Consider the following 21417-nt stretch of genomic DNA (forward strand, 5'->3'; position numbering starts at 1 on the left):
CTGTAGTGTTCTAGTATAGTGTGATAGAGCCCTAGGGGTGCTGGAACACTCCTCTGTAGTGTTCTAGTATAGTGTGATAGAGCCCTAGGGCTGCTGCAACACTCCTCTGTAGTGTTCTAGTATAGTGTGATAGAGCCCTAGGGCTGCTGCAACACTCCTCTGTAGTGTTCTAGTATAGTGTGATAGAGCCCTAGGGCTGCTGCAACACTCCTCTGTAGTGTTCTAGTATAGTGTAGATAGAGCCCTAGGGGTGCTGCAACACTCCTCTGTAGTGTTCTTAGTATAGTGTGATAGAGCCCTAGGGGGTGCTGGAACACTCCTCTGTAGTGTTCTAGTATAGTGTGATAGAGCCCTAGGGGCTGCTGCAACACTCCTCTGTAGTGTTCTAGTATAGTGTGATAGAGCCCTAGGGCTGCTGCAACACTCCTCTGTAGTGTTCTAGTATAGTGTGATGAGGCCTAGGGCTGCTGCAACACTCCTCTGTAGTGTTCTAGTATAGTGTGATAGAGCCCTGGGGGTGCTGGAACACTCTCCCTCTGTAGTGTTCTAGTATAGTGTGATAGAGCCCTAGGGCTGCTGCAACACTCCTCTGTAGTGTTCTAGTATAGGTGATAGAGGCCCTAGGGGTGCTGCAACACTCCTCTGTAGTGTTCTAGTATAGTGTGCATAGAGCCCTAGGGGGTGCTGCAACACTCCTCTGTAGTGTTCTAGTATAGTGTGATAGAGCCCTAGGGCTGCTGCAACACTCCTCTGTAGTGTTCTAGTATAGTGTGATAGAGCCCTAGGGCTGCTGGAACACTCCTCTGTAGTGTTCTAGTATAGTGTGATAGAGCCCTAGGGCTGCTGCAACACTCCTCTGTAGTGTTCTAGTATAGTGTGATAGAGCCCTAGGGCTGCTGGAACACTCCTCTGTAGTGTTCTAGTATAGTGTGATAGAAGCCCTAGGGCTGCTGCAACACTCCTCTGTAGTGTTCTAGTATAGTGTGAGTAGGAGCCCTAGGGGTGCTGCAACACTCCTCTGTAGTGTTCTAGTATAGTGTGATAGAGCCCTAGGGCTGCTGCAACACTCCTCTGTAGTGTTCTAGTATAGTGTGATAGAGCCCCTAGGGCTGCTGCAACACTCCTCTGTAGTGTTCTAGTATAGTGTGATAGAGCCCCTAGGGCTGCTGCAAACACTCCTCTGTAGTGTTCTAGTATAGTGATAGAGCCCTAGGGCTGCTGCAACACTCCTCTGTAGTGTTCTAGTATAGTGTGATAGAGCCCTTAGGGGGTGCTGGAACACTCCTCTGTAGTGTTCTAGTATAGTGTGATAGAGGCCCTAGGGGTGCTGGAACACTCTCTGTAGTGTTCTAGTATAGTGTGATAGAGCCCTAGGGGCTGCTGCAACACTCCTCTGTAGTGTTCTAGTATAGTGTGATAGAGCCCTAGGGCTGCTGCAACACTCTCTGTAGTGTTCTAGTATAGTGTGATAGAGCCCTAGGGGTGCTGCAACACTCCTCTGTAGTGTTCTAGTATAGTGTGATAGAGCCCTAGGGTGCTGGAACACTCTCTGTAGTGTTCTAGTATAGTGTGATAGAGCCCTAGGGCTGCTGCAACACTCCTCTGTAGTGTTCTAGTATGTGTGATAGAGCCCTAGGGTGCTGCAACACTCCTCTGTAGTGTTCTAGTATAGTGTGATAGAGCCCTAGGGCTGCTGCAACACTCCTCTGTAGTGTTCTAGTATAGTGTGAATAGAGCCCCTAGGGCTGCTGCAACACTCCTCTGTGAGTGTTCTAGTATAGTGTGATGAGGCCCTAGGGAGTGCTGCAACACTCCTCTGTAGTGTTCTAGTATAGTGTGATAGAGCCCCTAGGGGTGCTGGAACACTCCTCTGTAGTGTTCTAGTATAGTGTGACAGAGCCCTAGGGCTGCTGCAACACTCCTCTGTAGTGTTCTAGTAGTAGTGTGATAGAGCCCTAGGGCTGCTGCAACACTCCTCTGTAGTGTTCTAGTATATGTGATAGAGCCCTAGGGCTGCTGCATACACTCCTCTGTAGTGTTCTAGTATAGTGTGATAGAGCCCTAGGGCTGCTGCAACTTCACTCCTCTGTAGTGTTCTAGTATATGTGATAGAGCCCTAGGGCTGCTGGAACACTCTCTGTAGTGTTCTAGTATAGTGTGATAGAGCCCTAGGGCTGCTGCAACACTCCTCTGTAGTGTTCTAGTATAGTGTGATAGAGCCCTAGGGGTGCTGCAACACTCCTCTGTAGTGTTCTAGTATAGTGTGATAGAGCCCTAGGGGTGCTGCAACACTCCTCTGTAGTGTTCTAGTATAGTGTGATAGAGCCCTAGGGCTGCTGCAACACTCCTCTGTAGTGTTCTAGTATAGTGTGATAGAGCCCTAGGGGTGCCTTGCAACACTCCTCTGTAGTGTTCTAGTATAGTGTGATAGAGCCCTAGGGCTGCTGCAACACTCCTCTGTAGTGTTCTAGTATAGTGTGATAGAGCCCTAGGGGTGCTGCAACACTCCTCTGTAGTGTTCTAGTATAGTGTGATAGAGCCCTAGGGGTGCTGGAACACTCCTCTGTAGTGTTCTAGTATAGTGTGATAGAGCCCTAGGGGTGCTGGAACACTCCTCTGTAGTGTTCTAGTATAGTGTGATAGAGCCCTGGGGCTGCTGCAACACTCCTCTGTAGTGTTCTAGTATAGTGTGATAGAGCCCTAGGGCTGCTGCAACACTCTCTGTAGTGTTCCTAGTATAGTGTGATAGAGCCCTAGGGGGTGCTGGAACACTCCCTCTGTAGTGTTCTAGTATAGTGTGATAGAGCCCTAGGGGTGCTGGAACACTCCTCTGTAGTTTCTAGTATAGTGTGATAGAGCCCTAGGGCTGCTGCAACACTCCTCTGCAGTGTTCTAGTATAGTGTGATAGAGCCCTAGGGCTGCTGCAACACTCCTCTGCGTAGTGTTCTAGTATAGTGTGATAGAGCCCTAGGGCTGCTGCAACACTCCTCTGTAGTGTTCTAGTATAGTGTGATAGAGCCCTCGGGCTGCTGCAACACTCCTCTGTAGTGTTCTAGTATAGTGTGATAGAGCCCTAGGGCTGCTGCAACACTCCTCTGTGAGTGTTCTAGTATAGTGTGATAGAGCCCTAGGGCTGCTGCAACACTCCTCTGTAGTGTTCTAGTATAGTGTGATAGAGCCCTAGGGCTGCTGCAACACTCCTCTGTAGTGTTCTAGTATAGTGTGACAGAGCCCTAGGGGTGCTGCAACACTCCTCTGTAGTGTTCTAGTATAGTGTGACAGAGCCCTAGGGCTGCTGCAACACTCCTCTGTAGTGTTCTAGTATAATGTGACAGAGCCCTAGGGCTGCTGCAACACTCCTCTGTAGTGTTCTAGTATAGTGTGACAGAGCCCTAGGGCTGCTGCAACACTCCTCTGTAGTGTTCTAGTATAGTGTGATAGAGCCCTAGGGGTGCTGCAACACTCCTCTGTAGTGTTCTAGTATAGTGTGATAGAGCCCTAGGGGTGCTGCAACACTCCTCTGTAGTGTTCTAGTATAGTGTGATAGAGCCCTAGGGGTGCTGCAACACTCCTCTGTAGTGTTCTAGTATAGTGTGATAGAGCCCTAGGGGTGCTGCAACACTCCTCTGTAGTGTTCTAGTATAGTGTGATAGAGCCCTAGGGCTGCTGCAACACTCCTCTGTAGTGTTCTAGTATAGTGTGATAGAGCCCTAGGGCTGCTGCAACACTCCTCTGTAGTGTTCTAGTATAGTGTGATAGAGCCCTAGGGCTGCTGCAACACTCCTCTGTAGTGTTCTAGTATAATGTGATAGATAGATCCCTAACTAGCTGATTCACCTAGCCTACATTAGAGATGATCAGCTGATATAGCCTACCCCAGTAGTGGTTCTAGCAAAGAAGCAGTGGTTTCTAACTCCCTTTATCTGTGGTTCTAGCTTGCTTGGCCATTTTTTTGTGCAAAAAATAAAGGCCTATGTTTAAAAACATGGTGAATTTGGCTACAGGAGTAGTAGAAACGTGGAATAAAGGTCTATTTTTATGTAGATATTTCTTTGCACCTGCCACACCAAAGGTCTGTGCACGGCCCTGGTGTGTGTGTGCATGGTGTGTGTGCATGGTGTGTGTGTGTGCATGGTGTGTGTGTGTGCATGGTGTGTGTGTGTGCATGGTGTGTGTGCATGGTGTGTGTGCATGGTGTGTGTGCATGGTGTGTGTGCATGGTGTGTGTGTGTGCATGGTGTGTGTGCATGGTGTGTGTGTGTGCATGGTGTGTGTGCATGGTGTGTGTGCATGGTGTGTGTGCATGGTGTTTGTGTACATGGTGTGTGTGTGCATGGTGTGTGTGTGCATGGTGTGTGTGCATGGTGTGTGTGTGTGTGCATGGTGTGTGTGCATGGTGTGTGTGTGCATGGTGTGTGTGTGCATGGTGTGTGTACATGGTGTGTGTGCATGGTGTGTGTGTGCATGGTGTGTGTGCATGGTGTGTGTGCATGGTGTGTGTACATGGTGTGTGTGCATGGTGTGTGCATGGTGTGTGTGCATGGTGTGTGTACATGGTGTGTGTGTACATGGTGTGTGTGTACATGGTGTGTGTGTACATGGTGTGTGTGTGCATGGTGTGTGTACATGGTGTGTGTGTACATGGTGTGTGTGTACATGGTGTGTGTGTACATGGTGTGTGTACATGGTGTGTGTGCATGGTGTGTGTACATGGTGTGTGTGCATGGTGTGTGTGTGCATGGTGTGTGTGTGCATGGTGTGTGTGTGTGCATGGTGTGTGTGCATGGTGTGTGTGTACATGGTGTGTGTGTATGGTGTGTGTGTACATGGTGTGTGTGCATGGTGTGTGTACATGGTGTGTGTACATGGTGTGTGTGCATGGTGTGTGTGTACATGGTGTGTGTGCATGGTGTGTGTGTACATGGTGTGTGTGCATGGTGTGTGTGTGCATGGTGTGTGTGTACATGGTGTGTGTACATGGTGTGTTTGTGCATGGTGTGTGTACATGGTGTGTGTGTGCATGGTGTGTGTGTGTGCATGGTGTGTGTGCATGGTGTGTGTGTACATGGTGTGTGTGTTGTTCCTACCTGCACTAGGTCCAGCACCACCACAGGCTGCAGGACTCCTCTGTAGTGTTCCAGTAAGGTGTGTTCTGGTAAACCGGGTCGGGTCATGATATGGTACAGAACAGCCTCCAACATGCCTTTACACACCGGACTGTTCAGACTGCCGTCCACGATACGCCACGGACGACTGATGAACGACACGTCACTCCCACTGCGCCCGCTGTTACCGCTGCTACCATCCTCTTCCTCACGCAGACCGCTCGCTTCACCATCATCTTCCTCAGCTACAGATGAAGATGGCTTCTCCACCGTCGCCCTCTGAGGAAAATAAAACACAATGAAACACACCAGTTAACAAAAACACGAGACACACACACCTGAACACACACACGAGGCAACACACACACACTGTAGTCACACACACACACACACACACAAGACACACACACGAGACACACACACACTTACGAGACACACACACACTTACGAGACACACACACACTTACGAGACACACATACACTTACGAGACACACACACACTTACGAGACACACACACACTTACGAGACACACACACACTTACGAGACACACACACACTTACGAGACACACACACACTTACGAGACACACACACACAGGAGACACACACACACACACATAGGAGACACACACACAACACACATAGGAGACACACAGTACCAAGTCTCTCTTGTGCTCTGCTCTGTCTCAGAGGTCTGGTTAACAGGGTCAGCTGTAGTCTCAGAGGTCTGGTTAGCAGGGGTCAGCTGTGGTCTCAGTGGTCTGGTTAACAGGGTCAGCTGTAGTCTCAGTGGTCTGGTTAACAGGGTTCAGCTGTAGTCTCAGTGGTCTGGTTAACAGGGTCAGCTGTAGTCTCAGTGGTCTGGTACAGGGTCAGCTGTAGTCTCAGTGGTCTGGTTAACAGGGTCAGCTGTAGTCTCAGTGGTCTGGTTAACAGGGTCAGCTGTAGTCTCAGTGGTCTGGTTAACAGGGTCAGCTGTAGTCTCAGTGGTCTGGTTAACAGGGTCAGCTGTAGTCTCAGTGGTCTGGTTAACAGGGTCAGCTGTAGTCTCAGTGGTCTGGTTAACAGGGTCAGCTGTAGTCTCAGTGGTCTGGTTAACAGGGTCAGCTGTAGTCTCAGAGGTCTGGTTAACAGGGTCAGCTGTAGTCTCAGAGGTCTGGTTAGACAGGGTCAGCTGTAGTCTCAGAGGTCTGGTTAACAGGGTCAGCTGTAGTCTCAGAGGTCTGGTTACAGGGTCAGCTGTAGTCTCAGAGGTCTGGTTAACAGGGGTCAGCTGGTCTCAGAGGTCTGGTTAACAGGGTCAGCTGTAGTCTCAGAGGTCTGGTTAACAGGGTCAGCTGTAGTCTCAGAGGTCTGGTTAACAGGGTCAGCTGTAGTATCAGAGGTCTGGTTAACAGGGTCGGCTGTAGTCTCAGAGGTCTGGTACAGGGTCAGCTGTAGTCTCAGAGGTCTGGTTAACAGGGTCAGCTGTAGTCTCAGTGGTCTGGTTAACAGGGTCAGCTGTGAAGTCTCAGAGGTCTGGTTAACAGGGTCAGCTGTAGTTCTCAGAGGTCTGGTTAACAGGGTCAGCTGTAGTATCAGAGGTCTGGTTAACAGGGTCAGCTGTAGTCTCAGTGGTCTGGTTAACAGGGTCAGCTGTAGTCTCAGAGGTCTGGTTAACAGGGTCAGCTGTAGTCTCAGTGGTCTGGTTAACAGGGTCAGCTGTAGTATCAGAGGTCTGGGTTAACAGGGTCAGCTGTAGTCTCAGAGGTCTGGTTAACAGGGTCAGCTGTAGTCTCAGAGGTCTGGTTACAGAGTCAGCTGTAGTCTCAGTGGTCTGGTTAACAGGGTCAGCTGTAGTCTCAGAGGTCTGGTTAACAGGGTCAGCTGTAGTCTCAGAGGTCTGGTTATCAGGGTCAGCTGTAGTATCAGAGGTCTGGTTAACAGGGTCAGCTGTAGTCTCAGAGGTCTTGTTAACGGGGTCAGCTGTAGTCTGAGGTCTGGTTAACGAGGGTCAGCTGTAGTCTCAGAGGTCTGGTTAACAGGGTCAGCTGTAGTCTCAGAGGTCTGGTTAACGGGTCAGCTGTAGTCTCAGAGGTCTGGTTAACATGGTCAGCTGTAGTCTCAGAGGTCTGGTTAACAGGGTCAGCTGTAGTCTCAGAGGTCTGGTTAACAGGGTCAGCTGTAGTATCAGTAGTCTGGTTAACAGGGTCAGCTGTAGTCTCAGAGGTCTGGTTAACAGGGTCAGCTGTAGTCTCAGAGGTCTGGTTAACGGGGTCAGTTGTAGTCTCAGAGGTCTGGTTAACAGGGTCAGCTGTAGTCTCAGAGGTCTGGTTAACGGGGTCAGTTGTAGTCTCACCTGTGCTCTGTTCTGTCTCAGTGGTAGATGATGGTTCCTCTCCGTCCCTCTCTCCTTCTAACTCCTCTCTTCTCTCCGTCCCTCTCTCCTCCGCTGTCTCATTCCTGTCTTTCTCTTTAGGCTGTATCGTCTTCCCCTCCTCCTCCTCCTCCTCTTCTTCCTCAGGTGTCCTCTCTCCACTCTTCTCAACCTCCTCTTCCTCCATCACCATTTCTCTTTTCTCTCTCTTCCTCCGTGGTTCCTTCTCTCTGGGGGCCTCCATGGTTCTCTTGCGGAGGAGGGGGTTGTGGTGCTCTCTGTCCCCCGGGACGGAGGCCCCTCGGTGGGGCCGGTCTCTCTGCCTCTCGGTGGAGGTCAGTAGCCAGGGCTCAGCGTGACTCAACAACACCAGACGCACTGAGCTCCCTCCCACCTCCAACACCAGCTCTTCCTCCAGCAGGTCCTACAGCCAATCACAGAGGAGAAAAAGACACATGAACCAATCACAGAGCAGAGGTTCAGTGTAGACAGGGAAGGAGACCAATTAGGGAGGAGTGTTTCAGGACGGGAAGAGAAAGCGACTACAAACTTCTCCTAATGAAATAGCGTTCACATTGTGTGTGTTTCAGTGTGCCTCCATAAGCCCTACCTGTATGTACTGCTCCAGCCCTCTAGTACGCCCGTCTCTGGGCTCGGCCAGGTGTGTGTGTGATGTCACCAGGTCCTGTCTGTCCAATCCGAAGGCTCCGTGTCTCTCCAGCGTTGCTCTGAGCTCTGCCACAGCCCCAATGTCCTCTGGGTTATACCCTCTCTGAGTCACCAGACGCCCCTCACACCCCTCTACAGAGGAGGAGGGGGAGGAGGGGAGGGGGGAGGAGGAGGGAGAAGGGGAGGAGGGGGGATGGGCACTGAGGGAATGGGTGAGTAAGGAGGGGAGGAGAGAGGTACCCTGTCTGGAGAAGTCTAGGGGAGGAGAGTCTGAGAGGAGAGAGAGAGAGAGAGAGAGAGAGAGCAGGATAAAGGCAGAGAGGTGAGGGAGAGAGAGAGAGAGAGAGAGAGAGAGAGAGAGAGAGAGAGAGAGAGAGAGAGAGAGAGAGAGAGAGAGAGAGAGAGAGAGAGAGCAGGATAAAGGCAGAGAGGTGAGGGAGAGTGTACCTACCCTGGGTAATAAACAGTGTGTGTACCTACCCTGGGTAATAAACAGTGTGTGTACCTACCCTGGGTAATAAACAGTGTGTGTACCTACCCTGGGTAATAAACAGTGTGTGTCAGGTGTGTGTACCTACCCTGGGTTAAACAGTGTGTCCAGGTGTGTGTACCTACCCTGGGTAATAAACAGTGTGTGTCCAGGTGTGTGTACCTACCTGGGTAATAAACAGTGTGTGTCGCAGGTGTGTGGCCCTACCCTGGGTAATAAACAGTGTGTGTCCAGGTGTGTGTACCTACCCTGGGTAATAAACAGTGTGTGTCAGGTGTGTGGCCCTACCTGGGTAATAAACAGTGTGTGTCCAGGTGTGTGTACCTACCCTGGGTAATAAACAGTGTGTGTCCAGGTGTGTGTACCTACCCTGGGTAATAAACAGTGTGTGTCCAGGTGTGTGGCCCTACCCTGGGTAATAAACAGTGTGTGTCCCTACCCTGGGTAATAAACAGTGTGTGTCCCTACCCTGGGTAATAAACAGTGTGTGTCCCTACCCTGGGTAATAAACAGTGTGTGTCCCTACCCTGGGTAATAAACAGTGTGTGTCCCTACCCTGGGTAATAAACAGTGTGTGTCCCTACCCTGGGTAATAAACAGTGTGTGTCCAGGTGTGTGTACCTACCCTGGGTAATAAACAGTGTGTGTCCAGGTGTGGCCCCTACCCTGGGTAATAAACAGTGTGTGTCCAGGTGTGTGTACCTGCACCTGGGTAATAAACAGTGTGTGTCCAGGTGTGTGTACCTACCTGGGTAATAAACAGTGTGTGTCCAGGTGTGTGTCCCTACCCTGGGTAATAAACAGTGTGTGTCCAGGTGTGTGTACCTACCCTGGGTAATAAACAGTGTGTGTCCAGGTGTGTGTACCTACCCTGGGTAATAAACAGTGTGTGTCCAGGTGTGTGTACCTACCCTGGGTAATAAACAGTGTGTGTCCAGGTGTGTGTACCTACCTGGGTAATAAACAGTGTGTGTCCCTACCCTGGGTAATAAACAGTGTGTGTCCAGGTGTGTGTACCTACCCTGGGTAATAAACAGTGTGTGTACCTACCCTGGGTAATAAACAGTGTGTGTCCCTACCCTGGGTAATAAACAGTGTGTGTACAGGCGTGTGTACCTACCCTGGGTAATAAACAGTGTGTGTACCTACCCTGGGTAATAAACAGTGTGTGTCCCTACCCTGGGTAATAAACAGTGTGTGTCCAGGCGTGTGTCCCTACCCTGGGTAATAAACAGTGTGTGTCCAGGTGTGTGTACCTACCCTGGGTAATAAACAGTGTGTGTCCAGGTGTGTGTACCTACCCTGGGTAATAAACAGTGTGTGTCCAGGTGTGTGTACCTACCCTGGGTAATAAACAGTGTGTGGTCAGTGTGTGTCCCTACCCTGGGTAATAAACAGTGTGTGTCCAGGTGTGTGTACCTACCCTGGGTAATAAACAGTGTGTGTCCAGGTGTGTGGCGTAGCTGCAGTCTCATGGTGCAGGACTCCACCACGATACTATCGTTGGTGTTGAGGTTTCGGAGGTTGACGATCCCGGGAACGCAGTATCCACGCATCATCAGGTACTTGGTGTGGGACGCCTTGTGAGCCCTCACCTCCATCCCCCTCCGCCCCTCGCTATCCTCCACCTCTTCATCATCATCATCCTCAGCCAGCACTGAGATACTGAGAGGAGAGAGACAGACAGACAGGACAGAGACAGACAGGGCAGAGACAGATAGGTTAGAGACAGACAGGGCAGAGACAGATAGGTTAGAGACAGACAGGGCAGAGACAGACAGGGCAGAGACAGACAGGTTAGAGACAGACAGGGCAGAGACAGACAGGTTAGAGACAGACAGGGCAGAGACAGACAGGGCAGAGACAGACAGGTTAGAGACAGACAGGGCAGAGACAGACAGGGCAGAGACAGACAGGGCAGAGACAGACAGGGCAGAGACAGACAGGGCAGAGACAGACAGGGCAGAGACAGACAGGTTAGAGACAGACAGGGCAGAGACAGACAGGGCAGAGACAGACAGGTTAGAGACAGACAGGGCAGAGACAGACAGGGCAGAGACAGACAGGTTAGAGACAGACAGGGCAGAGACAGACAGGTTAGAGACAGACAGGTTAGAGACAGACAGGTTAGAGACAGACAGGTTAGAGACAGACAGGGCAGAGACAGACAGGGCAGAGACAGACAGGGCAGAGACAGACAGGGCAGAGACAGACAGGGCAAGACAGGGCAGAGACAGACAGGGCAGAGACAGACAGGTTAGAGACAGACAGGGCAGAGACAGACAGGGCAGAGACAGACAGGACAGAGAGAGGAGATAGGATGTCAGTAAACAAATAGAGAATATGGAACAATACACTCCCATACTAATTTATTTGGACAGGGAAGCTAAAACTTTGAATATGGCTCTATACTCCAGCATTTTGGATTTGAGATCAAATGTTTTATGTGAGGCGACATTACAGAATGTCATCTTTTATTTGAGGGTATTTTCATACATATCTGTTTAACCGTTTTTAAATGAAAGCACTTTATGTATCTAGTCCCGCCCATTTGAAGGTGCCATATGTGTTTGGACCACGCCGTTGGCCACACCCACGCCATTGGCCACACCCACTACCACGCCCAATGAAATGAAGGCCAGTAAGACTAATTCAACTCTGTCTTTCATCAAATCAGATCGCTGTCATCACAAAATCTTTCAATGTTGCCAATTATTTTAATGACTACTTTATTGGCAAAGTGGGAAAAACTCAGGCTTGAAATGCCAACAACAAACTGTGAGCCATCAAACATAGCCACCTTCATATTCATAAAATAATAAAAGCGCTGTAAATTTAAATGTTGTAAAGTTAGTGTGGGAAAAGTGGAAACATTATTGTTGTCCACCAGTAATGAGAAAGCATCTAGTATTGACAACCTAGATGGAAAGCTACTGAGGTGTTGTCCACCAGTAATGAGAAAGCATCTAGTATTGACAACCTAGATGGAAAGCTACTGAGGTGTTGTCCATCAGTAATGAGAAAGCATCTAGTATTGCCAGCCTAGATGGAAAGCTACTGGAGGTGTTGTCCACCAGTAATGAGAAAGCATCTAGTATTGCCAACCTAGATGGAAAGCTACTGAGGTGTTGTCCATCAGTAATGAGAAAGCATCTAGTATTGCCAACCTAGATGGAAAGCTACTGAGGTGTTGTCCATCAGTAATGAGAAAGCATCTAGTATTGCCAGCCTAGATGGAAAGCTACTGGAGGTGTTGTCCACCAGTAATGAGAAAGCATCTAGTATTGCCAGCCTAGATGGAAAGCTACTGGAGGTGTTGTCCACCAGTAATGAGAAAGCATCTAGTATTGCCAGCCTAGATGGAAAGCTACTGAGGACGGTAGAGGACTATGTTGCCTCTCCTGTTCGTCATGTCTTTAATATGAGCCTGGAGAAAAGGGTTTGTCCTCAGACCTGGAGGGAAGCTAAAGTCATTCCACTACCCGAGAACGGTAAAGCAACCTTTGCGCGGCAGGTAGCCTAGCTGTTAGTGCGTTGGGCCAGTAACCAAAAAGGTCGCTTGTTCGAATACCCGAGCCGACAAGGTGAAAAATCTGTCGAGCCTTGAGCAAGGCTCTTAACCCCAATTTGCTCCAGGGGCGCAGTCCTACTATGGCTGACCCTGTAAAACAACACATTACACTGCACCTATCATACTACTATGGCTGACCCTGTAAAACAACACATTACACTGCACCTATCATACTACTATGGCTGACCCTGTAAAACAACACATTACACTGCACCTATCATACTACTATGGCTGACCCTGTAAAACAACACATTACACTGCACCTATCATACTACTATGGCTGACCCTGTAAAACAACACATTACACTGCACCTATCATACTACTATGGCTGACCCTGTAAAACAACACATTACACTGCACCTATCATACTACTATGGCTGACCCTGTAAAACAACACATTACACTGCACCTATCATACTACTATGGCTGACCCTGTAAAACAACACATTTCACTGCACCTATCATACTACTATGGCTGACCCTGTAAAACAACACATTTCACTGCACCTATCATACTACTATGGCTGACCCTGTAAACAACACATTACACTGCACCTATCATACTACTATGGCTGACCCTGTAAAACAACACATTACACTGCACCTATCATACCACTATGGCTGACCCTGTAAACAACACATTACACTGCACCTATCATACTACTATGGCTGACCCTGTAAAACAACACATTACACTGCACCTATCATACTACTATGGCTGACCCTGTAAAAACAACACATTACACTGCACCTATCATACTACTATGGCTGACCCTGTAAAACAACACATTACACTGCACCTATCATACCACTATGGCTGACCCTGTAAAACAACACATTACACTGCACCTATCATACTACTATGGCTGACCCTGTAAAACAACACATTACACTGCACCTATCATACTACTATGGCTGACCCTGTAAAACAACATATTTCACTGCACCTGTTTGGTGTATGTAACAATACAACTATTTTATTTATTTATTTATTTTTGACTGGCAGACCAATCAGCCTGCTGGCCGGCTCTCCGAAGAAAAAAAAAACGGTATTTCTCTGAACACATTAACCTGTGTGTCCATTTCTCTCAACACATTAACCTGTGTATCCATTTCTCTCAACTCATTAACCTGTGTGTCCATTTCTCTGAACTCATTAACCTGTGTGTCTATGCATGTTGATTATTCAACAATATACAAGTCAGCAGCCACAGCTAGTGAAATCACTACAACTCTAAACAATGAGTTGTAGAATGTGTGGCTAGTAACAAACTAGTCCTGAATATATCCAAGACTAAAAGCATTTGCATTTGGTAAAAAAAAATAGTTCCCTAATTTCTAGACCTCAGCTGAATCTGGTAATGAATGATGCAGCTGTTGAGCAAGTAGGAGACTAAACTTCTGGGTGTCACCGTAGACTGTAAATGGTCATGGTCAAGGCATATTGGGGTGTCACCGTAGACTGTAAATGGTCATGGTCAAGGCATATTGATTCAATTGTTGTAAAGATGGAGAGGCCTGTGTGTCATAAAGAGATGCTGAGCATTCTTAACACCACACTGGACCAAACGCTCCCGAGCGGCGCAGCGGTCTAAGGCACTGCATCTCAGCGCTAGAGGCGTCACTACAGACCCTGGTTCGATATCACAATCCGGCCGTGATTGGGAGTCCCATAGGGCGGTGCACAATTGGCCCAGCGTCGTCCGGGTTTGGCCGGTGTAGGCCGTCATTGTAAATAAGAATTTGTTCTTAACTGACTTGCCTAGTTAAATAAAAATAAATTGTAAAAAATAAAAAAACAAAGTCCTGCAGTGCCTAGTTTGATCATATCTTGACTACTGCCCAGTGATATGGTCAGGTGCTGTAATGAAGGACTCTCGGAAGCCGCAGCTGCCCCAGAACAGAGCAGCACGTCTTGCCCTTCGATGTTCACAGAGGGCTGACGTCAACAGTTTGCATTTCAGTCTCTCCTGGCCCAAAGTAGAGAAGAGAATGGCTGTGTCACTCCTTCTATCCTGGGGTTATATCCTTCCTGGTTGGCCCTGTCTGGGGGTATTGTCAGACAGGCCACAGTGTCTCCCCACCTCCAGTATCTATACTGCAATAGTCTATGTGCCGGGGGGCTAGGGTCAGTCTGTCCTATCTGGTGAAATTCTCCTGTCTTATCTGGTGTCCTGTGTGAAGTTAAGTATGCTCCCTCTAATTCTCTCTCTCCCTCCCCTCCCGGAGGACCTGAGCCCTAGGACCATGCCTCAGGACTACCTGGCCTGATGACTTCTGGCTGTCCCCAGTCCACCTGGTCGTGCTGCTGCTCCAGTTTCAACTGTTCTGCCTGCGGCTATGGAACCCTGACCTGTTCACTGGACGTGCTGCCTTGTCCCAGACCTGCTCTCTCTCTCTCTCCCCCTCTGAATGCTTGGCTATAAAAAACCAACTGACATTTACTCCTGAGGTGCTGACCTGTTGCAACCTCTACAACCACTGTGATTATTATTTGACCCTGCTGGTCATCTATGAATGTTTGAACATCTTGAAGAACGATCTGGCCTTAATGGCCATGTACTTATAATCTCCACCGGTCACAGCCAGAAGAGGACTGGCCACCCCCCAGAGCCTGGTTCCTCTCTACCCGGTACAGTCAGAAGGGGATTGGCCACCCCCCAGAGCCTGGTTCCTCTCTACCCGGTACAGCCAGAAGAGGACTGGCCACCCCCAGAGCCTGGTTCCTCTCTACCCGGTACAGCCAGAAGAGGACTGGCCACCCCCCCAGAGCCTGGTTCCTCTGCTACCGGTACAGTCAGAAGAGGACTGGCCACCCCCAGAGCCTGGTTCCTCTCTACCCGGTACAGTCAGAAGAGGACTGGCCACCCCCAGAGCCTGGTTCCTCTCTACCCGGTACAGTCAGAAGAGGACTGGCCACCCCCCAGAGCCTGGTTCCTCTCTACCCGGTACAGTCAGAAGAGGATTGGCCACCCCCCAGAGCCTGGTTCCTCTCTACCTGGTACAGCCAGAAGAGGACTGGCCACCCCCCAGAGCCTGGTTCCTCTCTACCTGGTACAGCCAGAAGAGGACTGGCCACCCCCCAGAGCCTGGTTCCTCTCTAGGTTTCTTCCTAGGTTCCTGCCTTTCTATGGAGTTTTTCCAAGCCACTGTGCTTCTACATCTACATTGCTTGCTGTCAGACCACATTTTACCCCAGGAGCCCCATTAGGGGTCGTAACTGTAGATATCAAGGTAGCTTTATTCAAATCAGGGGAATTTAGCGGAGCGAAGGACTTTCAGTGAAGCTCTATATGAGTGAAGCTCGTATGATATGTTGCTTTGTTCACATCCGGGGAACTGAGCCAGGAGTGAACTGATTCATGAAACACCACTCTGTTCACGTCAGGGGAACTGAGCCAGGAGTGAACTGATTCATGAAACACCACTCTGTTCACGTCAGGGGAACTGAGCCAGGAGTGAACTGATTCATGAAACACCGCTCTGTTCACATCAGGGGAACTGAGCCAGGACTGAACTGATTCATGAAACACCGCTCTGTTCACGTCAGGGGGAAATGAGCCAGGACTGAACTGATTCATGAAACACCGCTCTGTTCACATCCGGGGAACTGAGCCAGGACTGAACTGATTCATGAAACACCGCTCTGTTCACGTCAGGGGAATGAGCCAGGACTGAACTGATTCATGAATCATTACTCTGGTCACGTCAGGGGAACTGAGTAGTGAAAGTGTATGTCTTATTTTAAATGTATGTCGTTCTGTCCTTCAGCTTTCTTGTCTAGTAATGTCCTGTATTATGTCATGTTTCATGTTGTGTGGACCCCAGGGAGAGTAGCTGCTGCTTTAGCATCAGCTAATGGGGATCCTAATAAAATACTAATACTGTGTAAAACATTTTCTCAAATCCAAAATGCGGGAGTATAGAGCCAAATTAAACGTTTTAGCTTCACTGTCCAAATAAATACACAGGGGAGAGTAAAATAATATGGATCTGGCGCTATATGAGAAAAACTCATTTGAAGAAACAACTTTTAGTTTTACAGAGGGAGAAAGTATGTGTGTCTGTCTGTGTGTGTGTGTGTGTGTCTGTGTGTGTGTCTGTGTGTGTGTGTGTCTGTGCGTGTGTGTCTATGTGTGCGTGTGTGTCTGTGTGTGCGTGTGTGTCTGTGTGTGCGCGTGTGTGTCTTTGTGTCTGTGTGTGTCTGTGTGTGTCTGTGTGTGTCTGTGTGTGTCTGTGTGTGCGTGTGTGTGTGTGTGTGTGTGTGTGTGTGCGTCTGTCTGTCTGTGTGTGTGTGTATGTGTCTGTCTGTGTGTGTGTGTGTCTGTGTCGGTCTGTGTGTCTGTGTCTGTGTGTCTGTGTCTGTGTCTGTGTCTGTCTATCTGTCTGTCGTGTGTGTGTGTGTGTGTGTGTACCTCTTGACCACCTCATTGTCCACCATGGTACTGTCCAACACCACTATGTGTTCAGGTATGGAGACGTGGACAGACAGCAGACCCAGAGTCATCAGACTGAGACAGGCCAGAGTGGCGCCCCCCGGGGACTCCAGAGGGAACTGCAACATCTGGAGTCAACACATAATAATAAAACAGGACCTTTATTTCTACAGGTGATCTCAATAAACCCAATCAAACAGTGTGTGAACTGAACATAGAGATATCAGCATCAGATGCAGGTCAAAGTATATTCTGCTATGTTTTGTAAGTGGCACTGGCAATTCAGCGCGTTTCTGCTAATTGTACAATGACTTGTAGAGGAAACATCTCATTCTTAAATACTACAAACCACATGGGAACTGCACCCACCTCCTGGATATCTAGAGGGAGAGAGGGGTCAAGGCCGGGTGCAGTACCCGACTCAGGCTGCTCCGTCTGGGGGAGAGGACGGGAGGCAGGGTCCTTGGAGGTAGACTCAGCTCCATGGATGGTAAAAGACAATAACTGTTCTTCCTCTTGGTTCTGGTTGTGGGCTGTGTTGTCCTCCTCCACTCTCTCTTTCTCCAAACTCTCCTCCCCTCTCTCTTTCTTCAAACTCTCCTCCCCTCTCTCTTTCTCCAAACTCTCCTTCTCCTCCCCTCTCTCTTTCTCCAAACTCTCCTCCCCTCTCTCTTTCTCCAAACTCTCCTCCCCTCTCTCTTTCTCCAAACTCTCCTCCCCTCTCTCTTTCTCCAAACTCTCCTTCTCCTCCCCTCTCTCTTTCTCCAAACTCTCCTCCCCTCTCTCTTTCTTCAAACTCTCCTCCCCTCTCTCTTTCTCCAAACTCTCCTCCCCTCTCTCTTTCTTCAAACTCTCCTCCCCTCTCTCTTTCTCCAAACTCTCCTCCCCTCTCTCTTTCTCCAAACTCTCCTCCCCTCTCTCTTTCTCCAAACTCTCCTCCCCCAAACTCTCCTCCCCTCTCTCTTTCTCCAAACTCTCCTCCCCTCTCTCTTTCTCCAAACTCTCTCTCCTTTTTTTCTCCATCTCTTTCTCCTGTCCTTCGTGTATGAAGACAGTGGTAGGGTGGTTGTCTCCAGTCCCATTCTCTCTCAAGCCCTGCATGAAGTCAAACACCTCTGTACACAGACCTGTGGGCAGACGCCATGTAAAACACCTACAGGAGAGAGGGAGAGATGGGGAGTAAGTGAGGAGGAGGGGTGGTGAGAAAAGGCCAGGTGAAAACATGTTCCTGCAAGACCTCATGGCAATTCAATTTTTAGGAACTTAAATTTGGTCGATTGGAATTAACCAAACCTCTTGATACAATGTTACCAATACATATTATTATGATTACTTAACCATGTTACTAACATGTGGTAACTAGTAGGAGTGTTACTAACCTGTAGTAACTAGTAGGAGTGTTACTAACCTGTAGTAACTAGACCTGTAGTAACTAGTAGTCGTGTTACTAACCTGTAGTAACTAGTAGTAGTGTTACTAACCTGTAGTAACTAGTAGTAGTGTTACTAACCTGTAGTAACTAGTAGTAGTGTTACTAACCTGTAGTAACTAGTAGTAGTGTTACTAACCTGTAGTAACTAGACCTGTAGTAACTAGTAGTAGTGTTACTAACCTGTAGTAACTAGTAGTAGTATTACTAACTTGTAGTAACTAGACCTGTAGTAACTAGTAGTAGTGTTACTAACCTGTAGTAACTAGTAGTAGTGTTACTAACCTGTAGTAACTAGACCTGTAGTAACAAGTAGTAGTGTTAATAACCTGTAGTAACTAGTAGTAGTATTACTAACCTGTAGTAACTAGACCTGTAGTAACTAGTAGTAGTGTTACTAACCTGTAGTAACCAGTAGTAGTGTTACTAACCTGTAGTAACTAGTAGTAGTGTTACTAACCTGTAGTAACTAGTAGTAGTGTTACTAATCTGTAGTAACTATACCTGTAGTAACTAGTAGTAGTGTTACTAACCTGTAGTAACTAGTAGTAGTATTACTAACCTGTAGTAACTAGACCTGTAGTAACTAGTAGTAACGTTACTAACCTGTAGTAACTAGTAGTAGTGTTACTAGCCTGTAGTAACTAGTAGTAGTGTTACTAACCTGTAGTAACTAGTAGTAGTGTTACTAACCTGTAGTAACTAGACCTGTAGTAACTAGTAGTAGCGTTACTAACCTGTAGTAACTAGTAGTAGTGTTACTAACCTGTAGTAACTAGTAGTAGTGTTACTAAACTGTAGTAACTAGTAGTAGTATTACTAACCTGTAGTAACTAGTAGTAGTATTACTAACCTGTAGTAACTAGACCTGTAGTAACTAGTAGTAGCGTTACTAACCTGTAGTAACTAGTAGTAGTGTTACTAACCTGTAGTAACTAGTAGTAGTGTTACTAACCTGTAGTAACTAGTAGTAGCGTTACTAACCTGTAGTAACTAGTAGTAGTATTACTAACCTGTAGTAACTAGTAGTAGTGTTACTAACCTGTAGTAACAAGTAGTAGTGTTAATAACCTGTAGTAACTAGTAGTAGTATTACTAACCTGTAGTAACTAGACCTGTAGTAACTAGTAGTAGTGTTACTAACCTGTAGTAACCAGTAGTAGTGTTACTAACCTGTAGTAACTAGTAGTAGTGTTACTAACCTGTAGTAACTAGTAGTAGTGTTACTAACCTGTAGTAACTATACCTGTAGTAACTAGTAGTTGTGTTACTAACCTGTAGTAACTAGTAGTAGTATTACTAACCTGTAGTAACTAGTAGTAGTGTTACTAACCTGTAGTAACTAGTAGTAGTATTACTAACCTGTAGTAACTAGACCTGTAGTAACTAGTAGTAGTGTTACTAACCTGTAGTAACTAGTAGTAGTGTTACTAACCTGTAGTAACTAGTAGTAGTGTTACTAACCTGTAGTAACTAGTAATAGTATTACTAACCTGTAGTAACTAGACCTGTAGTAACTAGTAGTAGCGTTACTAACCTGTAGTAACTAGTAGTAGTATTACTAACCTGTAGTAACTAGTAGTAGTGTTACTAACCTGTAGTAACTAGTAGTAGTATTACTAACCTGTAGTAACTAGTAGTAGTATTACTAACCTGTAGTAAATAGACCTGTAGTAACTAGTAGTAACGTTACTAACATGTAGTAACTAGCAGTAGTGTTACTAACCTGTAGTAACTAGTAGTAGTGTTACTAACCTGTAGTAACTAGTAGTAGTGTTACTAACCTGTAGTAACTAGTAGTAGTATTACTAACCTGTAGTAACTAGTAGTAGCGTTACGAACCTGTAGTAACTAGTAGTAGCGTTACTAACCTGTAGTAACTAGTAGTAGCGTTACTAACCTGTAGTAACTAGTAATAGTATTACTAACCTGTAGTAACTAGACCTGTAGTAACTAGTAGTAGCGTTACTAACCTGTAGTAACTAGTAGTAGCGTTACTAACCTGTAGTAACTAGTAATAGTATTACTAACCTGTAGTAACTAGACCTGTAGTAACTAGTAGTAGCGTTACTAACCTGTAGTAACTAGTAGTAGCGTTACTAACCTGTAGTAACTAGTAATAGTATTACTAACCTGTAGTAACTAGACCTGTAGTAACTAGTAGTAGCGTTACTAACCTGTAGTAACTAGTAGTAGTGTTATTAACCTGTAGTAACTAGTAGTAGTATTACTAACCTGTAGTAACTAGTAGTAGTATTACTAACCTGTAGTAACTAGTAGTAGTGTTACTAACCTGTAGTAACTCTGAGACAGTTGGTAAGACATGGGCAGGATGGGTAGGGCACGGTTCTTATTTGGGCCACACAGTTGACTGATCCTTCGTCTGTTGACCAATCCCTTCTTCCTACACTGGACAAACACCTGACACAGAACCTCCTGACGGTACCTACTGTAGGTATGGAAGGTCTAGAGAGAGGGAGGGAGAGATGTAGGGAGGAACGGAGGGTGGAGGGAAGGAGGGGGAGATGGGGGAAGGGAGAGAGAGAGATAGAGAGAGAAATGTAAAATAATTTCCTATTTGTCAACTTTAACATCTTCCCATAACCAACCATCCTTCTGAAATTGAATAATGGGTTCAGTGTTTGGACCGTTGATATACTTCTAATGATCTGTAAATATGGTGTGTCATTTGATTGCCTTGGGTCTATAATTGTGTGTGTGTGTGTGTGTGTGTGTGTGTGTGTACCTGGAAGGATCGGCAGCATTTCATCTGAGAGTTGGACATGGCCAACGTGCTCTGGATCAGATTGTTCAACACCAGGGAGTGGATGTCCTCAATACTGGAACACACACACACACACACACACACACACACACACACACACACACACACACACAATTACAGAAAGAAAACATAATAGGATAATTGTTGTCATGTATTTATATTCTTGTGATATAGTTTTATTGTTGTCATGTATTTATATTAATGTGATATAGTTGTATTGTTGTATCTCATACCTGTTGAGAGTGTCCTTGGTGTTCTCATCTGACATGTCCTCTAGGGTGTACACCTTAAACCTAAATAACAACAACAACAACACACGTCGGCTAATAGGAGAGCACAGGAGTCTGTTGTCATGAGATGTTCCGTCTGTGTGTTTCTGTTACCGTGAGGTCTGTGTGTTTCTGTTACCGTGAGGTCTGTATGTGTCGGTTACCGTGAGGTCTGTGTGTTTCTGTTACCGTGAGAGGTGTGTGTTTCTGTTACCGTGAGGTCTGTGTGTTTCTGTTACCGTGAGAGGTCTGTGTTTCTGTTACCGTGAGAGGTGTGTGTTTCTGTTACCGTGAGGTGTGTGTGT

General features: G+C 47.3%; 1 protein-coding gene across 1 annotated transcript in view; it reads right to left on the reverse strand.

Annotated features, from left to right (window-relative positions):
* LOC121564193 (general transcription factor 3C polypeptide 1-like) overlaps window positions 1-21417 on the reverse strand; it is a gene marked incomplete at its 5' end in the record, with an annotated part of 41101 nt that overhangs the window by 1858 nt on the left and 17826 nt on the right. Inside the window, 10 exons of the mRNA XM_045219781.1 lie at window positions 5089-5385; window positions 7445-7886; window positions 8073-8401; window positions 10045-10286; window positions 16609-16757; window positions 16999-17244; window positions 17587-17782; window positions 20352-20524; window positions 20805-20898; window positions 21077-21136. Coding sequence (XP_045075716.1) covers window positions 5348-5385; window positions 7445-7886; window positions 8073-8401; window positions 10045-10286; window positions 16609-16757; window positions 16999-17244; window positions 17587-17782; window positions 20352-20524; window positions 20805-20898; window positions 21077-21136 — 1969 coding nt within the window. The remainder of the gene's footprint in view (window positions 1-5088; window positions 5386-7444; window positions 7887-8072; window positions 8402-10044; window positions 10287-16608; window positions 16758-16998; window positions 17245-17586; window positions 17783-20351; window positions 20525-20804; window positions 20899-21076; window positions 21137-21417) is intronic.

The sequence above is a fragment of the Coregonus clupeaformis genome, unplaced genomic scaffold (assembly GCF_020615455.1).
Source record: "Coregonus clupeaformis isolate EN_2021a unplaced genomic scaffold, ASM2061545v1 scaf2738, whole genome shotgun sequence".
Classification (NCBI taxonomy): Eukaryota; Metazoa; Chordata; class Actinopteri; order Salmoniformes; family Salmonidae; genus Coregonus; species Coregonus clupeaformis.